Genomic DNA, 19,619 nt, shown 5'->3' with positions numbered 1-19,619 from the left:
GGACCTCTTGGGGGAAATCCCCGCATTATTTCCAGGAGAAATCCCCGTAGAAATTTATAGAGAAAATCACCGAAGGAAATCCCCGGATTATTTCCTGGAGGAAATTTTCGAAGAAGGTCTTTGGAAGAAAACCCGGGGCATTCCTGGAAAAAATACCTGAAAAAATATCCGGAGGAATTTCTGGATGAAATCCCCGAAGGAATTCCTTGAGGAAGTCGCCGGAGGAATTTCTGGAGCAAATCTCCGGAGTAATAGTTATTGGAGAACTGCTGAGAGAGTTCTTGAGGTGAATCCCCGGAGAAATTCTTTGAAAAAACTTCCGGAGGATTTTTTGTAGCAAATCCCCAGAAGAGTACCTGAAGGAAATCCTCGGAGCTCCGAATTGTTGTTGGAAATCCCCTGGAAAATTCCTGGAGAACATCCCAGAGGAGTTCTTGGAGGAAATCCCCGGAAGAGTTCATGGAAGAAATCTACGGAGGGATTTCTGGAGAGAATCTCTGTAGGAGTTTGTGGATGAAATCCCTGGAATTTCTGGACAAAAGCTGCAGAAGAATTCCTAGAGAATTTCTGGAGGAAATCCAAGAAAAATTTTCTGGACGAAATCTTCGGACTAATAGGTATTGACAATTCCCTGAAAAATTTCTGGAAAAAGGAGTTCCTGCAGAAACTCTAGGAGAAATTCCTACAAAAAATCCCCGGAGAAATTCCTTGTTTTAAATCCCAAGAGAAATTCCTGAAAGATATCTCCGGAAAAATTCTCTGGAAAAATCCCCGAAGAACTTCGGGAGGAAATCCTCAGACGAATTTCTTAATGAATTTCTGGATGGAATCCACAGCGCATCGAATCTTCGAAGAAATTGCTATCGAAAATCCTCTGAGGAATTTCTGGAAGAAACCGCTGGGAAAATTCCCAGGGATGTTCATAGAAGAAATCTTCGGATAAATTCTCTGAACAAGTATTCGAAGGAATTTCTGGAGAAAATCCTCGAAGGAATTTCTCAATGAATTCCTAGACAAAATCCCCTCAGAAAATCCCCAGAGGAGCTCTTGAAAAAATCTCCTTAGGAAATCTCCGGAGCTTCTGGACTTCTGGACGAGATCGACGGAGAAATTTCTAAAGGAAATACATACCCGAACAAATTCCTGGAACGAATCCCCGGATAAATTCCTGCAGCAAATCCCCGGATGAATGTCTGAAAGAAATTCCTGGAGAAAATCCCCGGAGTTAAAGTTGGGGGATATCCCTGGAGGAATCCATCAAATCCCAAGAGGACTTCCTGGAGGAAATCTCCGAAGAAATTCCTGTTTTTTTTTATGAAATCTTTGGAGATGCTTCTAGAGTAAATCCACCGAAAAATTTCTGGATGAAATGCCTTTAAGAAATCGCGAAAGAATTGCTGTTGGGAATTCCCTTCAAAATTCCTGGAGAAATCCTGGAGGAGTTTTTGGGGGAAATCCCCGGAAGAATTCTTGGAAAAAATCTCTGGAGAAATTTCGGAAGAAAATCTCCGGAGGAATTCCTGGAGCAAATCACTAGAGAAGTTTCTGGAGGAAATTTCAGGAGAAATTCCTGGACTGATTCCCCATAAGAATTCTAGGAAAAAATCTCCGGAGGAATACCTGGTTTAAATCCCTAGAGAAACACCGGAAGGTTCCTGGGAGATTCCTGAAGGAAAGCTCCGGAAAAACTCCGTGAAAAATTCCTCGAAAGAATCTCTGTAGAAATTCCTCAGTGGATTTTCTAGACAAATCCTCAGAGAAAATCCCCGGTGGAATTGTTGTTGGTTATACCCTGAGAAATTCCTGGAGAAAATCCCAGAGGATTTCTTGGGGGGAATCTCTCGAGAAATTCTTGGGAAAAATCTCTCAAGAAATTTCTGAACGACTCCACCAGGAATATCTTTCGAGCTCCACTGGAAACTCCTCCGGAAATTCCTTTAGATCTTCACTGCGAATTCCTTCGGATTGTTACCATAGTTCTTCCAAAAATTTAATCAGAGTTTCTCCAGGAATCCTCCAAAAACTCCTTGAAAATTCTCCGGAGTTCCACTAGGAATCCTTTTGGAGTTACTTGGATAATTCCCCTAGATTTCATCCGGGAAATCCTAAAGAGTTTTTCTAAGAAATCCTCCGGGAATTTTTTCGAGTTTCTCCTAGAATTTATTCAGAGTTCCACCTGTGATCCCTCCGAATTCCTCTAGAAATTGCTTACTTCCAAAAATTCCTCCGGAGTTCCTCCAGAAATTCCTCTGAATTTCATCCAGCAATTCCCTGGAAGTTCCTACGCAGTTTCACCAGAAATTGCTGCAAAGTTCTTCCATAACTTCCTCCAAAGTTCCTTCGAATTTTCTTTACGAAGATACTCTAGGATTTTTTTAAATATCCTCCAGAAATTGCTTCATAGTTCCTCCGGGATATCCTTCGGATCTCCACCGGTAATTCTCTCATATCTTCATGGTTCCCTTTGCAATTCCTCTGGAGTTCCTCCAATAATTTCTTCGACGTTTCTCCAGATAATTCTTCCGGGTTTTCTCCTGGAATTACTCTGGACTTCCTCCAAGATATACTCTCAGACTTTCTCCGGAAATCCTTCACAGTTTTCTTTTATGGAATTCCTTCAGAGTTCCTCCCTAGTACTTACAAGAATTCCTTTGGAACTCTTCCACACATTCCTTCGGAGATACTTCTGCAACTCCTCCGAAGTGATGGATGTTCTCCACCGGAAAATTCTAACCAGTTCTTCCGGAAAAGACTCCGGAGCGCCATCGAGAATAACTTTGGAGCTCTGCCGAAAATTCTTTCGAACGAATTCTATCGGGATTTCTCCGGGCGTTCCTTTGCAGTTCATCCGTGTACTCCTTCAGAGTTCTTTCGGAATTCTTCAGGTTTAATCAATTTGAAGTGCTCAAAAAGAACACTAAGCTGAGAAGCAGGCTCTGTCTCAATAAGGACGTTAATGCCAAGAAGAAGAAGGTCCATTTTTGGTATAAATTTGGACCAAAAAATGGACCACCGGTGAAGTTGCCCTTATAGCTATGTTCGAAATGCATTTGTCATAAGCCTATTATTTCTTTCTGATCGGATTACAATAGAGTTCACGAACGGACCGCCACTACCCCACACTTATTTGTACCAAATTAAATGAAAGTAGCAATCAGAGGCAGACGTCAACTGCCTGGTGATTGATGAACTATACACAATGCTATAAAGATTTCAGAAGAAGTAATCATTTTTGTAATCCATTATTATGTTTTAAATTCTTATCATGGCAAACATTTTACCTTTTTGCCGGCAATCTTCCTTGGATTCAGAAAACTTCCCCCAAAAAGCCCTTAAATGCACCTTTCCTTCTGCTACAAACGCCGTTATTACTTTATTAATCCTGCATTCGCAATTTCGCACCTTTTCCGTTGTTTCCAACTTTCCCGGCCAAGCACGTTCCCAACTTTTCGGCACTAAATCATAATTCATCTTCCGTAAACGGCCATTTAACTGCCCATCACAGCAAAAGTTTGCTTTTCGTCAATGGTTGGCTTTCTCGCCGTTATTGCCGGTTGCCATTGAGTCCACCTGGGAGGAAAGTTCTCGCTTATACCAGCACACATTTTGTTCTCACGGAAAGTGGCATTTTCGCGGCTTTTCGTGCTTTGTGCGATGTGTTATTGCACCTAGACATCGATGAAAGCTGTGCGTGGAAGGAAAACTTTCCTATCGTTCGTCATCGAATCCTGTTGGGTAAATGAGTTCAATGTTGGTTTTCAATTTGATGAAATGTATTCCATTAGAGAGGAAAAAATCTGAGAAAAAAGTCGATCAACAAAATGGAAACCACAGTAGCCAACGGCAAGAATGATTCAAACAGCTTTTGGTAGACATTTAGGGTTAGTGTAAACTTGTTAAGTATTATTTCGCATTTAACCCAGCAAAAATTGCATATCCTTCGCATCTTAAATGTTAATAACATTTGAAAAAACATGTTATTACTTACATAAACCACCATTCAATACATAAAATCGTGCAATTTCAAGCCATGACCTTCAATGAATTTTTTCGATTTCAAGAACAATAAACGGTAGTAGTGAAGTAAGTTTAAGTGGATATCTTTTTCTTCTACGCATTAACGTCCTCACTAAGATAGAGTCTGCTTTACAGCTTAGTGTTCAATGAGCACCAGTTGTTAATTGATAGCTTTCTTTACCTAAGTTGGCATTTTCGCATCCGTATGTTGTTTGGCAGGCTTGCTGATGAAAAGTATTGAATACTGCAGAGTGAAGTCAGGGACATTTCCATTACGAAAAGACCCTGGATCGACCTTAAATCGAAACCAGACATCTCTATCATGGCTTTGCTTTGTGGTCGCCCACGGGCAGAAAAAATAATCTCGAAATCATTATTTTGACTTATCATAATATCATGCTTCCAATTTGTTTTCATTTTATGAAAAAAAAAAATCACTGATGCGTCCGATTTGAATACGGTGTTTGGCAAAGTTGTAGCTGACGAATGTATCTGTCAGTATCAACGTAGTTTTAAACCTCAAGAGCACATGGACATACATTATAACCGATTGATTGAATAGCTTGCTCTTCCCATAGTAATTCCCACACAAACTTTGAAGGACTTGAGCAGTCTCAGTTTTCATCCAAATGAGCTCAAATTTTAGGAGGACGCTCGGAATTTGATCTCGAATTAAATATGCGGTGTGGAGCAAAAACCGATTTTTGAACCACCCTATTATACATATAAGTGGATATATAGAATCAAAGATAATAAGAAAAAACAAGCTCGATAGCTTGTTCGAAATATACAATTTACTTATTTTCGTGCTGAAAATTTCGTACCTTAAATTATTCAAAAACATCGTAGAAGAAATGGGTTCTCATCAAGATTAATTCGACAAATGAAAATTTCTATACATAGCTAAATTACTATGATGTCAACTCTTCGAAAGCTACTTATGCTTAGTTATGCAATCGAAGAGCTCTCATCTCATTCATTATTAGTGTTACCCTCGGTGCGTAGAGTGCAAACATATGTTTCACACGTTAAAGTGACAAGTGAAAGTGTCGACTGCCATTTTTTCATTGAAGAGAAAGGTGCAGAACGGAACTGTGGAGAAATATGACTGAATGTGGAAACTAGCACATAATTTAAATTTCTTCCTCATTCTAAATTTATATTCTCACTCGAACTAAAACTACTTCAATGTTTAGCATTTTAAAAAAGTCTCCACAATTATAAACTGAGAACTTTCAAATTTTTGGCATTGTTTGGCAAGCTCGAGTATACAAACAGAAGTTCAGTTGTCTAAAAAGGTGTTAGAACCCAACTTTCAAACACGATTTTATTTGAAATTCAAAGTCACACATTCATTTGAAAATCGAAAGGTTAAGAACACAAACAGGGGTTAGGTAAAATGATTGAGATAGGCAAAATTTTGCCTAAATTCAAATGCTTATAACATTTTGAAGAATTTATAGCGACCAGTGATTCTAAAAATTCTTCCGGAAACCTCAGCTTTGAAAATTTTAAAAAAATTGAAGTTTTTTGCTCATATTGATATGGTTCTGGACATGTTTTGAATTGGTGACATCCCCCGGGGTACTTGGAACCTACTATAGAGTGGTCATGACAGTCAGTGGTTCTGGAAGTGCTTTCGAAAGCATAACTTTCATAAACATTTAAAATTGAAACCCGTATTGATATGGTACCGCACATGTTCATGATTGGCCACATCCCCCAGGGTACCTGAAACCTACTACAGATTGGTCAGAGCATCTAATATTTCTGAATATTTTCCCGAAAGCATCTCCTTAAAGTTTGATGCTCGCCTGGATATAGTTCCGGTTGAGATATACATGTTTGGAAATACAAACGTGACTGATCATATTTCCCGGAATAAGATTTACGGAAATGGCCAGATCTCGGAAGATTTTCAACGTATCTTAACGCGTCCGCCTACATTTAATCTTCAATTTTATCTAGTTTCCTATTAAAAAACATCTATAGAACGTCACACCCCAGGGGCCCAGATAGCCGTAGCGGTAAACGCGCAGCTATTCAGCGAGACCAAGTCGAGAGTCATGGGTTCAAATCCCACCGGTCGAGGATCTTTTCGGGTTGGAAATTTTCTCGACTCCCAGGGCATAGAGTATCTTCGTACCTGCTACACGATATACACATGCAAAAATGGTCATTGACATAGTAAGCTCATATTTAATAACTGTGGAAGTGCTCATAAGAACACTAAGCTGAGAAGCAGGCTCTGTCCCAGTGGGGACGTAACGCCAGAAAGAAGAAGAAGAAGAACGTCACACCGCACAAAATTACAAGCGACAGAAAAAAAATATGATTTGGACATGACATCCGAAAGTCCGGAACATATCCGGTGTCCGGAGGCCAATATGAATTTTCAAGTGAATTCATGAAACTAGACAAAATTTGCTCCAGATGCATCCAATTTCATCCATTTTTTTCAAAAAGTCATGAGCATTTGAGTTTTGGCAAAATTTTGCCTATAAGTATTTCTCGCTGAGACCGGCCCAATATAGCCCACTATATTAACACTCAGTATTTTAAAATTGTGAAAATTAATTAAAATCAGTAATTTAAATTTGTGCTCATGTCGAGTAAGTAAGGAAACTGCATTCGTTTGGTCAAATTGAGGGACCCTTCGGAAGTTATGATCAAAACAGTTTTTGAGAACCCCTCGTTTTTTTGCCAATTTTTGCCTCACTCAAACTGCCATAACTCGACAATTTCTCCAACAACCCCTTCACAATAACATGGTTTTGGAAAGAGAAAACATAGGAGCTTCATTTGAAAAAAACCAAAATATTTAGCGGCCATATTAAATTTGGCCGCCATATTGGATTTTACCGGAAAAATGATTTTTCATGGTGTTACCGCATATAATATTTCATGTTAAGTATTCTATAGATAATTTCTCACATTTCAAATACATCACATCAAGCGTAAATCGCTACCACACCGTTATATGACCGCAAATTACTCCTGCGCGATAAGAAAGGGTCTACAAAATCACACATAACTTTTGATCAAAAAAATATACACTTCTTATTTTTTTTCATATTTTGTGTAAAACTAGCTCAGCTTTCCAGTGATGCCAAAACTTTTAGAATCGGAGGTTGCGAACCCCATGAAAAATCATTTTTTCGATAAAATCCAATATGGCGTTCAATGTGGTTGCCAAATATTTTTATTTTTCCAAATGAAGCTCCTATGTATTCTCTTTCCAAAACCATGTTATTGTGAAGGGGTTGTTTAAGAAATTGTCGAGTTATGGTAGTTTGAGTGAGGCAAAAATTGGCACAAAAACAAGGGATTCTCAAAAGCTATTTTGATTGTAACTACCGAGGGGTCCATTAATTTGACCAACCGAAAGCATTTTCTTTACTTACTCGACAGGAGCTATCGAATGAGCATAATTTCAAACATTTTGAAAGACCAAGGGTAAATAGTGGGCCGGTCTCAGTGAGAATTGCTCCTATCTCAATAAATTTTCGTATCCCCTGTACGTGTTTTACCCTTAATGGTGAATTTTTCCAAAAAACCTTTAATTTTAATGCTCTACAACTCAACTATTTGAAGCTTTTTTGATCGAAATCTCATTTTGACTAGATTTAACTGTCCCGGCTCATAAATCATTTTCATCTGTCGTTAACCCTATTGAATTAGCAAACAATATTTAGGAAAACGAACAGCTTCTTTGTAGCGCAAAAATCATTCTCCGCGTAGATATATTTATTAAATGCCCTTTCAAACCTTAGGAATCGATTTGAGAAAAATCCTCTTCCCTGAGTTTACCTAAAAAAATAGTTTATTAAAAAAGTCGAAAGCTTGAAAACGTATGGAACATTTGGAACGCATTAGCCGTATGGAACCATCAAAGTTCCATAGGGTGCAGCTTATTTTTCAAAAGTTCCTAAAGCCAAAAAGTCGTATGCTTTCATGAATTCAATTCACGTAAAAAGTTAAACCTTAAAGATTGGGCTAAAAATATTCAATCTTAGAGGTGGCGCAAGCGTCTTGAAGGTGAACTTTCAAGTTATTAAAAATGACCATCAGTGAAGTCACCATAACTTCGTTTTTTTTAAACCAATTTTTATACTTTAAGAACCATTTTCTTCAAAATTAAATTTATGAGTACTTTGTAGAACGTCAAATCTATCTGAAATTAATACCAGTCTTCTTCTTTTTCTTCTTCTTCTTCTTCTTCTGCTTCTTCTTCTTCTTCTTCTTCTTCTTCTTCTTCTTCTTGGCATTAACGTCCCCCACTGGGACAGAGCCTGCTTATCAGCTTAGTGTTCTTATGAGCACTTCCACAGTTATTAACTGAGAGCTTTCTTTGCCAAAGTTGCCATTTTCGCATTCGTATATCGTGTGGCAGGTACGATTACACTCTATGCCCAGGGAAGTCAAGGAAATTTCCTATACGAAAAGATCCTGGACCGACCGGGAATCGAACCCAGACACCTTCAGCATGGTTTTGCTTTACTGAAGAAATATCTTCGGATTACAATAACTTCATGAATACTCAACTGATTCCAAATCTTAAGTTGTTAACTTGTTTCAAAACTGTGCATACAACAACAACAACTAAAAAATGGTTTACTATTCAACAAAAATACCCAAAAATATGATGTTTTAGAGAAAAAAAAAACAAATAAATTTCTTGGGATTATTAAACTTTTTCTCCAGAAATCGCGTTTGTACTACCAAACTAGAGTTTGTATAGCATCTTGTTTCAATTGAGAAGTGAATAGTGTATAAGTTAAGTATTGGGCTATCGGAGATCAGTTTTTAAAAAAGAATTAAACTTATCACTTCCACGATTGAACAAAGAATGAATTTATTGTCTAATTAATGCTATAATGAAACCTACACTTGCCCTACTCTGCTGACCTCCGTTTATAGTCCAGTTTGCATACTCTGCATACTTCCGTCGTCCGGGGTCCGTCTGTTGCTAGGTCGATTTGCTACGTCGTCGTTTGGTGCACTTGCCGTGGTTCCGCCTGGGGTTGGACTTTGGTGGTGATGTGGACTTATGCGATGTGACCGGATGATACCTTTGGTTGATTATCGAACTTGATGACCGCTGCGAATTTGTGTGGGTTGATGTCCTCCGTAACTTATATAATTTTCACATTTGCAAAAATATTTTTGTTAAAAAATTATTCAAAAATTGTGGCGAAGACATTTCCAGAGGTTAAACAAATTATAAAACCAGATTAAGCTTAAAAGATAATGTTTAACTGACAACAAATTGAAAAAAAAAAAATCGTTAAAAACAATGATTTTGTGCAGTGCTTGTTCAATAACTTGGACAAAACATTTTTTTAGGGGATTAAGTTGAAAACACAGCTTAAAAAGACTGATTCAGCTTCAAAAGCATTCAATCAATAAATTTGAAATCGGTTGAGTGTTCATGAATTTAGAGGGTCTTGTTTCCCGGACTCGAAAAAATCCCGGGATACGGGATTTTATTTTTAAGATCCCGGGATTTCCCGGGATCCCGGGACAACAATAAAATGCTTCCAAAACGGCTATACAGTGAAATCTCCATGAGTCGATATTGAAGGGACCATCGACTCATGGAAATATCGAGTCATGGAACAGCAATCCTTTGGGAAGCTGCTTCTAGGGACCATCATAGTAACCATGAAATTATGTTTTTAGTATGGTTCCATGAGTCGATATCGAGTCATGGAACATCGACTCATGGAGGTATCACTGTAGAACAATCAGAGCGGGTTTTGAAACAATGTTTAGTTTTATAGAGTAGCTTCATAATAACCGAACCTGATTTTTGAAGGTGAAGTTGAGTTCTTTGAGGAAAAAAACATTACAATCTTAGATTTCATTGATCAAAATTTTACCTATTTGTAATCGAAGCAAATGATCACTTGTTTAAGTTAATCTGAGTCGAAAATCAATACTGATACATAAGGTGATAATGCCAATCACTCTCAAATTTTACCAAGAAATCTATAAAAATCTACTCTCACGATTATGCAATTTATTTAGATTGTTATGTCATATGGAACCTTCATGGTTTTCAATCAGGCCTGCCCAACCTTTTTGGCTCTTTTTCGACATAAATTGTTGGTGCATTCGCAAGAGTAAACCGAAATGAGCAAAATAGAGCGAAATTAGTCTCAAATGAAAGCTTGATAGTATATTTGTCTAATCCATGCTGAAAAATTCAAATTTATATAAAATTTAAAATTTTCAGCATGGATTATACAGATATACTTACAAGTTTTCTTTTGAGACTTATTTTGTTCATATTGGTTTATTCTTACGAACGCACCAACAATTTATGTCGAAAAAGAGCCAAAAAGGTTGGGCAGCCCTGTTTAAATGATTGGCATTACAGCCATGTTAGACGTTAGAGCCAAGTTAGACCAGGAAAACTGTAAGGTACACCTGGAAAATTGAAACGGTTACGGGAAGATAAAAAATCAACCTCCAAATCAATTGTTGAAAAATGGAACACACCGTAGAGGAACCTGTTATAGTTTATTGAATATTACATAACTAGCATACCACAGAAACACAAGTTAAAGCATAAGTGGTCTTAAATGTCTGTAAAACTCTTATGGTGGTAAGCTCCATCGAAGCTAATACGCCAATCGCGTATTATCCTCGATTTTACTATAGTAAAATCGAGGATATATTCCTATAGTAAAATCGAGGATAATACGCGATTGGCGTATTTACTTCGATGGAGCTTACCACCATTAGAGAGTAAGCTGAATGCAATAACTAAAATACATTCTTGCATCAACAGTCACAAAAAAAAAAACATGTCGCTTGTTTTGTGCCATAACTTGAAAAAATACAACAGCATTTTCTAGTTAAACGTGAAATTTCGGGAAATCCCGGGATTTTCTAAAATATTCCGGGATTCGGGATTTTTTAGATCCCGGGATTTCCCGGGATTTTTGTCCCGGGATTCCCGGGACAAGACCCTCTACATGAATTTATGGTCAAACAAAGATATTTTTTTAAGAAAAACGAACAAAAATTTTGAAACAAACTCTTAACTAAGACTAGTTTTGATTTCAGGCAAATTTTGTGTTGAATGAAGTTTCCATAAATTTAATTTTGAAGAGAATGATGCCAAAAGTTTAAAATTTGGTTGAAAAATTACAAAGTAGTGTACACTTTACTAAAGGTCATTTTCAATCACTTAAAAATTCACCTTCAAGCCGCTTGCGCTACCTCTAAATGGTAATATTTTTGGCTGTGATTTGAATTCAGAAGAGCTCACGAATTATTGGTTTTGAGAACTTTTGAAAATTAAGCCGCACCATATTGCGCAGAGATTTAATGAATGGGGCTTGGTATTAGCTACCCATTCTCAAAGTGCAACCTCTACAAATTAACTCAAAAAACATTTCAACTAAAACTACTTCAACGGCAAAATAAATCAGTTTTCTACTACAACAATTCCTCAAAGAAACCCATCAAACAGTCTATCAGGAATTCTATCAGATTATCTCCTGGGCATGTCGTCAAGTACACATAAAATTGTTTTTCGTAATATGTACTTAGAATAATTTTCACTAATTCCACGAGAAATTCCTGCATGAATTCATCAAATGACAAATTAAGTCGTAAAATCTAAACTTGCTGACGGATAAAAGAATGGTGGCCGCCAGGTGGAAAAAGTACTTCGAGTCATTGTTGAGCGGAGATAACGGAAGTGGATCTGGTAGCAGAATACAAATCGATGACGATGGCCAGGCTGTGGTGGACGAAATTTCGTCATCGTTCGTAACCTTAGATGGATTGAAACAGGGTTACGCCCTTTCTAACATGCTGTTTAACATAGTGCTCGAAGGTGCTATCAGGAGAGCCGGTGTGCAGAGAAGCGGTACCATTATCACACGAATTTTCGAAATTATCATCGCTGATGAATCATCGTCCAAAAGTGCACAATGAATTAATTTGTATGTAACTTTTTCGAGAAGATTAACTTATTATTAATACTTGCCTTTCACCTTTGGTGAATTTCTAATTAAAATGATTTACTTTAGAAGACACCTTAAAAGGTCTTCTTTGATTTTGTTCAAAATATTGAAGATTTCTGCCAGACATGGGATTCAATAGGATTTTTCCAAGCATTACTATAAGGTTTTGCTAGAATATCTCAAACAAAATATTCTTTGCATCACAACGACTGCCTCCTTACTGAACTTCTGGAATTAATTTTTATAATCAGATTCTAGGAAACTTTGACCTCTCTCTGTTTTAATTAAATTATGATACAAATTCACAATATACCTAAGTAAGTTATGAATTCTACACGTATAGTCTTTTTTTCACTGAGAAAAATATCCAAAGTAATTGCTAAAATCGATACATTCAAGGAAAATATCCAAATCTCTTGTAGGTGTTGAAAATTGAGTTATTAGAGCAGTATTTGCCAACTCATACAATTGTAGCAAAATCAATAATGGAATATTTTAAGCTTTAATGAATCTCTAGAAATATTTCAGATTTTTTTAATATTTTTATAGTAAGTCAATTTGAAAATGAGTTTTATCTAGACATAATATCATAAACTTCTCCCGAAATTCCTAAACGCATATTCATAGCTATGCAGCAAGAAACTGCTTTAAGATTACAGCACAAAATCCTACAGAGTTTAGTCAAATACACCCTTATAAAATTTCCCATGGGAATTCTTTGAAAACGTTATTATGAAATTTCATCAAAACTCTTCGAAAAACCTTTGATGGATCTTTCAGGTGCTCTAAAACTCTTTCTTAAGAATTTTTTCTAGAATAATTCATACAGATATCGTTTGGAATTCCACAAAAAAGCACATATTGAATGTTCAGGTGAAAAAATCCTATTGAAAATTTGCCTTTGATATCATAAATAATTTTGTCAAAAGTTCTATAAAAATTCTCAACATAAATTCCTTGTCAAGTAAGGATACATAAATCAACAGCAATGTTCGTATTTTTGAATTAGTTTCTGATAATTTAGCTGTCTATTTCACTAAAAATTAACCTTCCACCTTGGGATTTCCACAATATTTTCAATATGTTTTTACAGAAAAAATGTCAATGAATTCCAAGACATTTTTTCCGTAAGTGCGCTAGAATTTCTTTCCGAATGGATTTTCTTCCTGAATGTCGACAATAATTTAAATCATTAATAAAAAGATTTATTTTCCTTCAGTTCGATCATTCCAACAGGAAATTGTGCAAGAAATGTTATCAATAATTTGGAAATATTTTTTATTGGTATGGTTCTTGGATTTTTTTGGAGGTTATCCTTAGGCGCTTTTCAAAAACAGTTTAGAAATGAAATCGTGTTTGCTCATTTGGCTTCCCTAATCATTGTTCTTGTGGAAATCCCTGAAAGAACTTTTCAAATATGGGATCATGCACAAATTACGTCACGCTCCAAGGGGGAGAGGGGGTCGAGCCAAGCGTGACAAGCCTTACAAAATTTTTGGATGAATCATACAAAAATGTGACAAAGAGAGGGGAGGGGGTTGAAAAAGTTGAAATTTAGCGTGACATAATTTGTGTACCATCCCTATCCAGGAAAAATTAATTATGCATTTCTTGAAAGCAATTGTGTAGGCAAAACCTGTGAGAAATCAGTAGATCAAAATTTAGAAAACATGTCTAATACAGTGTTTTTGGAATAATTTCTTTAGAAAAAACCTCTTTATTGGAAAAAAATTGATGCAATTCCTCAAGTGATTCTTCAACAAATGGATGAATTAAATAAAATTAAAACTTCAATTAGATTCCAAAATATATTTTCTCTACATTACAAAATCCCTTGAGAAATCATTGTACATATGATGGAATTCCCAGAAAAATCCTGAAACTGAATCATAGAGAAAACATTCGATGAATTTCCGGAGAATTTTATTGTTTCTTGAACAAGCAATGGATCAATCTCCAGATGAATGTATAGAGCAATCCTCTGAGATAATTAGAGAGAAGTACAATAGAACTTCCAGTGCAATCTGAAAACTCTTAGGTAGAATTTTTTAACCCATTAACACCCAGTAATCTATATTGAAATCATATGGCTTGAACGCCCAGTAATCTTTTTTGAGATCAATTACTTGTATGAATACAGTTAATTTTATTGAAAAAAATGGCAAAATTGTTAGAGTGCTTAAGAGCAGTCTAATGATAAGTTTTTAAATTCAGATTTCTTCCACTAGGTTGCAGTGTAAGCTGTTTCGTCAGAAGCACCTGTAGGCATCATCACGCTCGACTTATTTTATAATAAGCGTAGTTTCCAAATCAGAGATTCCTAAAATATTGTAATATGGATTCTGGTAGACAGTTTGGGCTCACGAATTACAGTGTGGATACTAGTATTTCAGTGTAGATCCTATGATTCCAGTGCGGACCCCGACATTGTAGTGTGAATCGCAAAATTTCAATGTTGATCTTGGGATTCCAGTGTGGATCCTGAGTATTCAATGTAAATTCAGTACTTCAGTGTGGATCCTTTGATTCCAGTGTCGATTTTAGGATTGTGATGTAGATCATAGGATTTCAGCTTGGATCTTAGGATCCTTTGATTCCAGTATAAATCCTGGAACTCCGTTCGATTACAATGTGGATCGTAGAATTTCAATAATCATCCTCTTGCAGTCTGGATTGTAGGATTTTAGTGTAGATCGTAGGGTGTCAGTGTGGATCTTGGTAGTCCATTGTGGATCTTTGAATTTCAGTGTTAATATTGGAATGCCAGTGTGGATTAGAGCGGTTCAAAATTTTAAAATGTTTGAAAATCCAATCTCCCATATGCTCCTACCATCCTTACCATAAAAATAGTGTTCTGTGAAATTTTCAGCTTTCTAGGTGGTAATTTAAAGGTGGCCCAAAGACTATGTGGGTTTATATGGAAATTACTATGGAGAAATTTTGAGAAATGTTCCAAACACGCTAGTATGCTCCTTACCATATGGGAGATTGGATTTTTAAACATTATTAAAATTTGAATCGCCCTAGTGTGGATCCTGTTATCTTGGGATCCCTGTGAATATCCTGAGATACCAGTGTGGACCTTGGAATTGCAGAATGAATAGTGAGATACCAGCCTGAATTATGGTATCTCAGTGTGGATCCTTTGATAACAGTGTATTGCTGTGTGCGTTTGAAATGCAAATATCAAATGCGGCAGCACCGAACGCGGTAAGATTTTTCAACAAGGAAGGCGAAGTCAAAGATCGTTTTTCTTTGCTAGGTTGGCGGAGATATGGATTATGGTTGCTAAGTATCCTTTGATGAGTTTGTGTTACCGCATTTGGAACGTATTCGAACAAGATTTGCACGACAAACACAAACAGCAATGAATATTGAGATTAGAGCGTGGATTTTGGGATTTCAGTGAGAGTTCTGGGATTCCAGTATAGATCTTGGAATTTCCGTGTGATGCCTAAATTTCCAGTATAGGTTTGGAGAGTCCTGTGTGGATCCAGGGATTGTAACTTCGATCGTAGGATTTCGATGTGGATTCATGTGTTGATTTGTGAATCGCAGGATTTCAGTGGATTCTTAAGTTTTTCGTGTGCATTCTTACATTCTCGTGTGGATTGTGGCATTCTATTGTGGATACTGACATTCGAGTGTGGATCCTACGATTTCAATGTGGATCTTAGGAATTCGGTGTGGATTCTAGGATTCCAATGTAGAAGCTAGGGTTCCATTGTGAATTCTAGTGTAGATTTCTGGATCCTGGTATTCCAGTGTGGATTTTTAGATTGTAGCGTGGATCCTGAAATTCCAGTATGGGTTCTGGGACTCCAGTGTGGATCCTGGGATTGCAATATGGACTCCAATATTTCATTCTAGATTCTAAGCTTTCTACATAGATCCTGGGATTCTAGTATGGATTGTGTTACTTCATTGTGAATCCTAGGCCCGCAATGTGGATATTGGAATTCCAGTGTGGTTTGTTGTATTCCAGTGATGATCCTGTGATTTTAGCGAGGTCGTGGAATTCCAGAGAGGAATCTGATGTTTTAGTGCTGATCTTGAGGTTCCAGCGTGAATCTTGCAATGTCAATGTGGATCCTGGGATGGTTTCCAAAATTCCAGAGTGAATCCTTGGAATCCGGTTTGAATTATAGGATTTTAGTGTATATCCTGAGATTCGTATTATGTGTTTTAGATTTCCGGTGTGGATTCTAGCATTTCAGTTTGAATATATTGATATTTTTTAGAATGCTATGGGAAATCCCTGTTTATTTCTATTAGCATCCTGGTGAAATTCCAATAGGAATCGAGTTCATTTTCAGATAAATCTCGCCAAAGAATTTAAATCCATGGTTATGGCGATAAAAGTTGTTTGAGTAAAAAAAACCATCCAAAATGTATGTAACACCCTAGCTTCGACCTTAACTTACCATAAAAATTGTGCATCTTAAGCTTCAGAATCTCCTATCCTTTTGCTATGATAATAAATTTTCGAACTGTTTAGTAGAATATCAATAAGTAAATGAAAATCGAATCTTGTACTGTTTCATTTATATCCTCTAAAATTGTATATCCTTTGACAGATACGCGTATTTCGACCAGAACTGTAAAACCGTCAGCTAGACTTGACTTGACACGAAACTCTAGTGGAATTAAATGGTATAGTTCTGAATTCGGTTTTCTAAATCCATTTTTTTATTTTATGGCGTTTTTCAACTGTTGATACGCTACACTCCCTTCACCTCCCACCAAGTAAGGAAACAAAAGTCCCAACGTCGATCAACAATCACAGCAGGTGTTCAATAATTCAAAAGTGCTGCAAATCTTCCCTTCAACTGATAAGGTAATAACCCGTTGTCATTACAGAAGCACCAAGGTGGTACTATCGCTGAAGTATGGACTCATCTACTGTTGCTCCTGCCATCAGATTTGTCATTCGTGCGGAACATGAAGCTCTCCACAGAAACCAAATTCTCCACATTGAGCATTCGCCAAGTGATGTCTCGAGCACGAGAATATTGGTACAATGGTCCACCAAGTGATTGCTTCAAGATGTTGAATGTTTTACAAGTGCTAGCAGGTCGGTTGTTCAAGTACACAGAATAAGTTTGAAATTTACTTTGCAATTGATTTTCAGGAAACGTTCAAACTGTTGATCACTTGGAGCCAAATTATTTTTACAGTATAATGCAGTTTCTCCTGATATACGCATATGGAATGACTATTCTGAAAACGGTGCATGAATTCATCGTAAAACCTGATTCTCTTGTTAGCATCTGGTGTGGCTTAATGACTTTGGCTTTCAGCCGTTGCCTGATTAACGGATATCTGCTGAAACGTTACAATTCGCTCATAAAAGATGTTCTTCACTTCATCTGTAACAATCCAGCGAATCATGTTGAGCGAATCAAATTCAGGTCAAAGGTGCTAATATTAATAAGAATCATGCTGGTTATTGTATTCACGAATCAAATCATTATGCTGGTGCCCAGTGAACAGCGAGACAGGTGGTTCAGCTTCCCTTCGTTGAGCTTCGTGATTGGACATACATTTGAGGTGATTATGTTCTTCGTGTACACAGCAACACTATCGATTATCGGAGGATTAAAATACTGGAGTTGTGCCGCTACCGTGACTTCAGTGGTAATGGGATTGAAAGTTGAGTTGATCATTTTGGTTCAGCAATACGAAGAGATATTGAAAAATGTACAAACGAAATACGAAGCGGGTCTGGGTAATGGATCGGAATTTTGGAATGATCTCACAGCAGATATCTACAAAATTTTCAAAAAACATCAAGCAATCACTGGGTAAAGTTAGTTGCTTATGTATCGATGGACTCAAATGTGATAACTTCTCTTTATTTCAGAAACATACAGTTGATTAGGCCATTACTTGAGGCCGGATTTTTTGTTCTATATTACTGCTTTCTTCTAACGATTGGAGCCCTTCTCTATGTAGTTCTGGAAGGTGGAATATCAGCGTCTTCATCTATAATTGCACTCGGAGGAATCGGAGGACTGTTTGAGTGTTATTGGTGGACTAGCATGGTCGATTCTATGCAAGAAACAGTGAGTTGAACTAGCAAGAATTGCAATATGAAAATAATACTATTGATAGCTTTTTTAACATTTAGAATGAACTATTTGGAGACTGCAATTTTCAACTATTGGCCAACATCGGATACGATCAACAACATCGAGCGGAAATCAAAGAACTGCAAAAAAGTCTAATGATATTCTGGATAACAACGTCTAACCCACCACCAATCAAATGTATGGGAATGGTTAGCATTTCAATTTTATCCGTGGTGAATTTGGTTAACAATAGCTACTCAATGCTGACTTTTCTTATCGAAATGGGTTCTAAAAGAAATGTATAGTGATAACTTAAAAGAAAAACATTGCTGACCAGCTAAATAAACGAAAGCGACGATTGGATATTCTCTAGTGGCTGTCCGTTAACGGTGTGGTCGTTTTTTTTTTTTGGATATTCAGCCACATTCATTCATTCATTTATTTAGTTAACATCTAGATTGATCTACATCTACTCAATACATCTAGACAGATAACACTGAACCAACAATTTCACGCCACAAGACTCGGTTCGTGGCCGCATCTCCCCATCCTTGGTTCTGCCCCACGCTCGCCAAATCGATACGCACTTGATCCGCTCACCTAGCTCCCTGTGCTCCACGCCTTCTTGTTCCAACCGGATCCGAAGCGAACACCATCTTTGCAGGGTTGCTGTTCGGCATTCTTGCAACATGCCCTGCCCATCGTATCCTTCCAGCTTTGGCCACCTTCTGGATACTGGGTTCACCGTAGAGTTGGGCGAGCTCGTGGTTCATCCTTCGCCGCCACACACCGTTTTTCTGCACACCGCCGAAGATCGTCCTAAGCACCCGACGTTCGACGACTTCAAATGCTTGCAGGTCCTCCTCGAGCATCGTGCACGTTTCATGCCCGTATAGGATTACCGGCCTTATGAGCGTTTTGTCCATGGCACATTTGGTGCGGGCGTGCATATTTTTTGTCCGCAGCTTCTTCTGGAGGCCATATTAGGCCTGACTTCCACTAATGATGCGCCTCCGTTTTTCACGAGTAACGTTTTTGTCATCCGTCAGCAAGTATCCAAGGTTTACGAATTCGTCGACCACCTCGAACGTGTCCCCGTCTATCGTAACACTGCTACCTAGGCGAGCCCTGTCGCGCTCGGCTCCACCAGCTAGCATGTACTTTGTCTTGGTCGCATTTACCACCAGTCCAACTTTAGCAGCCTCGCGTTTCTGGCGTTTCAAATGTCCGGTCGACAATGTCCATATCATCCGCGAAGCAAACAAATTGACTGGATCTCGTAAAAATCGTACCCCGGCTGTTAAGCCCGGCTCTCCGCATAACACCTTCTAGCGCAATATTGAACAACAGGCACGAAAGTCCATCACCTTGTCGTAGTCCCCGGTGGGATACAAACGAACTAGAATGTTCGCCTGAAACCTTCACACAATTTTGCACACCTTCCATCGTCGCTCTTATCAGTCTCATGAGCTTCCCGAGAAAGCTGTTCTCGTCCATGATTTTCCATAGCTCTATGCGGTCTGTACTGTCGTATTCCGCCTTGCAATCG

At 37.7% G+C, this 19,619-nt stretch overlaps 1 protein-coding gene across 1 annotated transcript; it reads left to right on the top strand.

The window, feature by feature from the left end:
• The first annotated feature begins 17,227 nt into the window (after positions 1-17,227).
• LOC23687656 lies at positions 17,228-18,375 on the top strand. The gene is made up of 3 exons (XM_021838590.1): positions 17,228-17,803; positions 17,863-18,064; positions 18,130-18,375. Exons 1-3 carry the CDS (start codon positions 17,283-17,285, stop codon positions 18,373-18,375), a joined length of 969 nt encoding a protein of 322 aa, XP_021694282.1. The 5' UTR covers positions 17,228-17,282.
• Positions 18,376-19,619: the final 1,244 nt, after the last annotated feature.

The sequence above is a fragment of the Aedes aegypti genome, chromosome 1 (genome assembly GCF_002204515.2).
Source record: "Aedes aegypti strain LVP_AGWG chromosome 1, AaegL5.0 Primary Assembly, whole genome shotgun sequence".
Lineage (NCBI taxonomy): Eukaryota > Metazoa > Arthropoda > Insecta > Diptera > Culicidae > Aedes > Aedes aegypti.
The sequence above is the reverse complement of the archived record's forward strand: the minus strand, read 5'-3'. Positions and strand labels throughout refer to the sequence as shown.

Bases quoted from the DNA above. Each gene is read 5' to 3' on its own strand.
- LOC23687656 (XM_021838590.1), top strand. From the start codon at position 17,283: ATGACTTTGGCTTTCAGCCGTTGCCTGATTAACGGATATCTGCTGAAA. The intron at 17,804-17,862 runs GTAAAGTTAGTT...TCTTTATTTCAG, and splicing joins AAACATCAAGCAATCACTGG to AAACATACAGTTGATTAGGC. The intron at 18,065-18,129 runs GTGAGTTGAACT...TTTAACATTTAG, and splicing joins TCGATTCTATGCAAGAAACA to AATGAACTATTTGGAGACTG.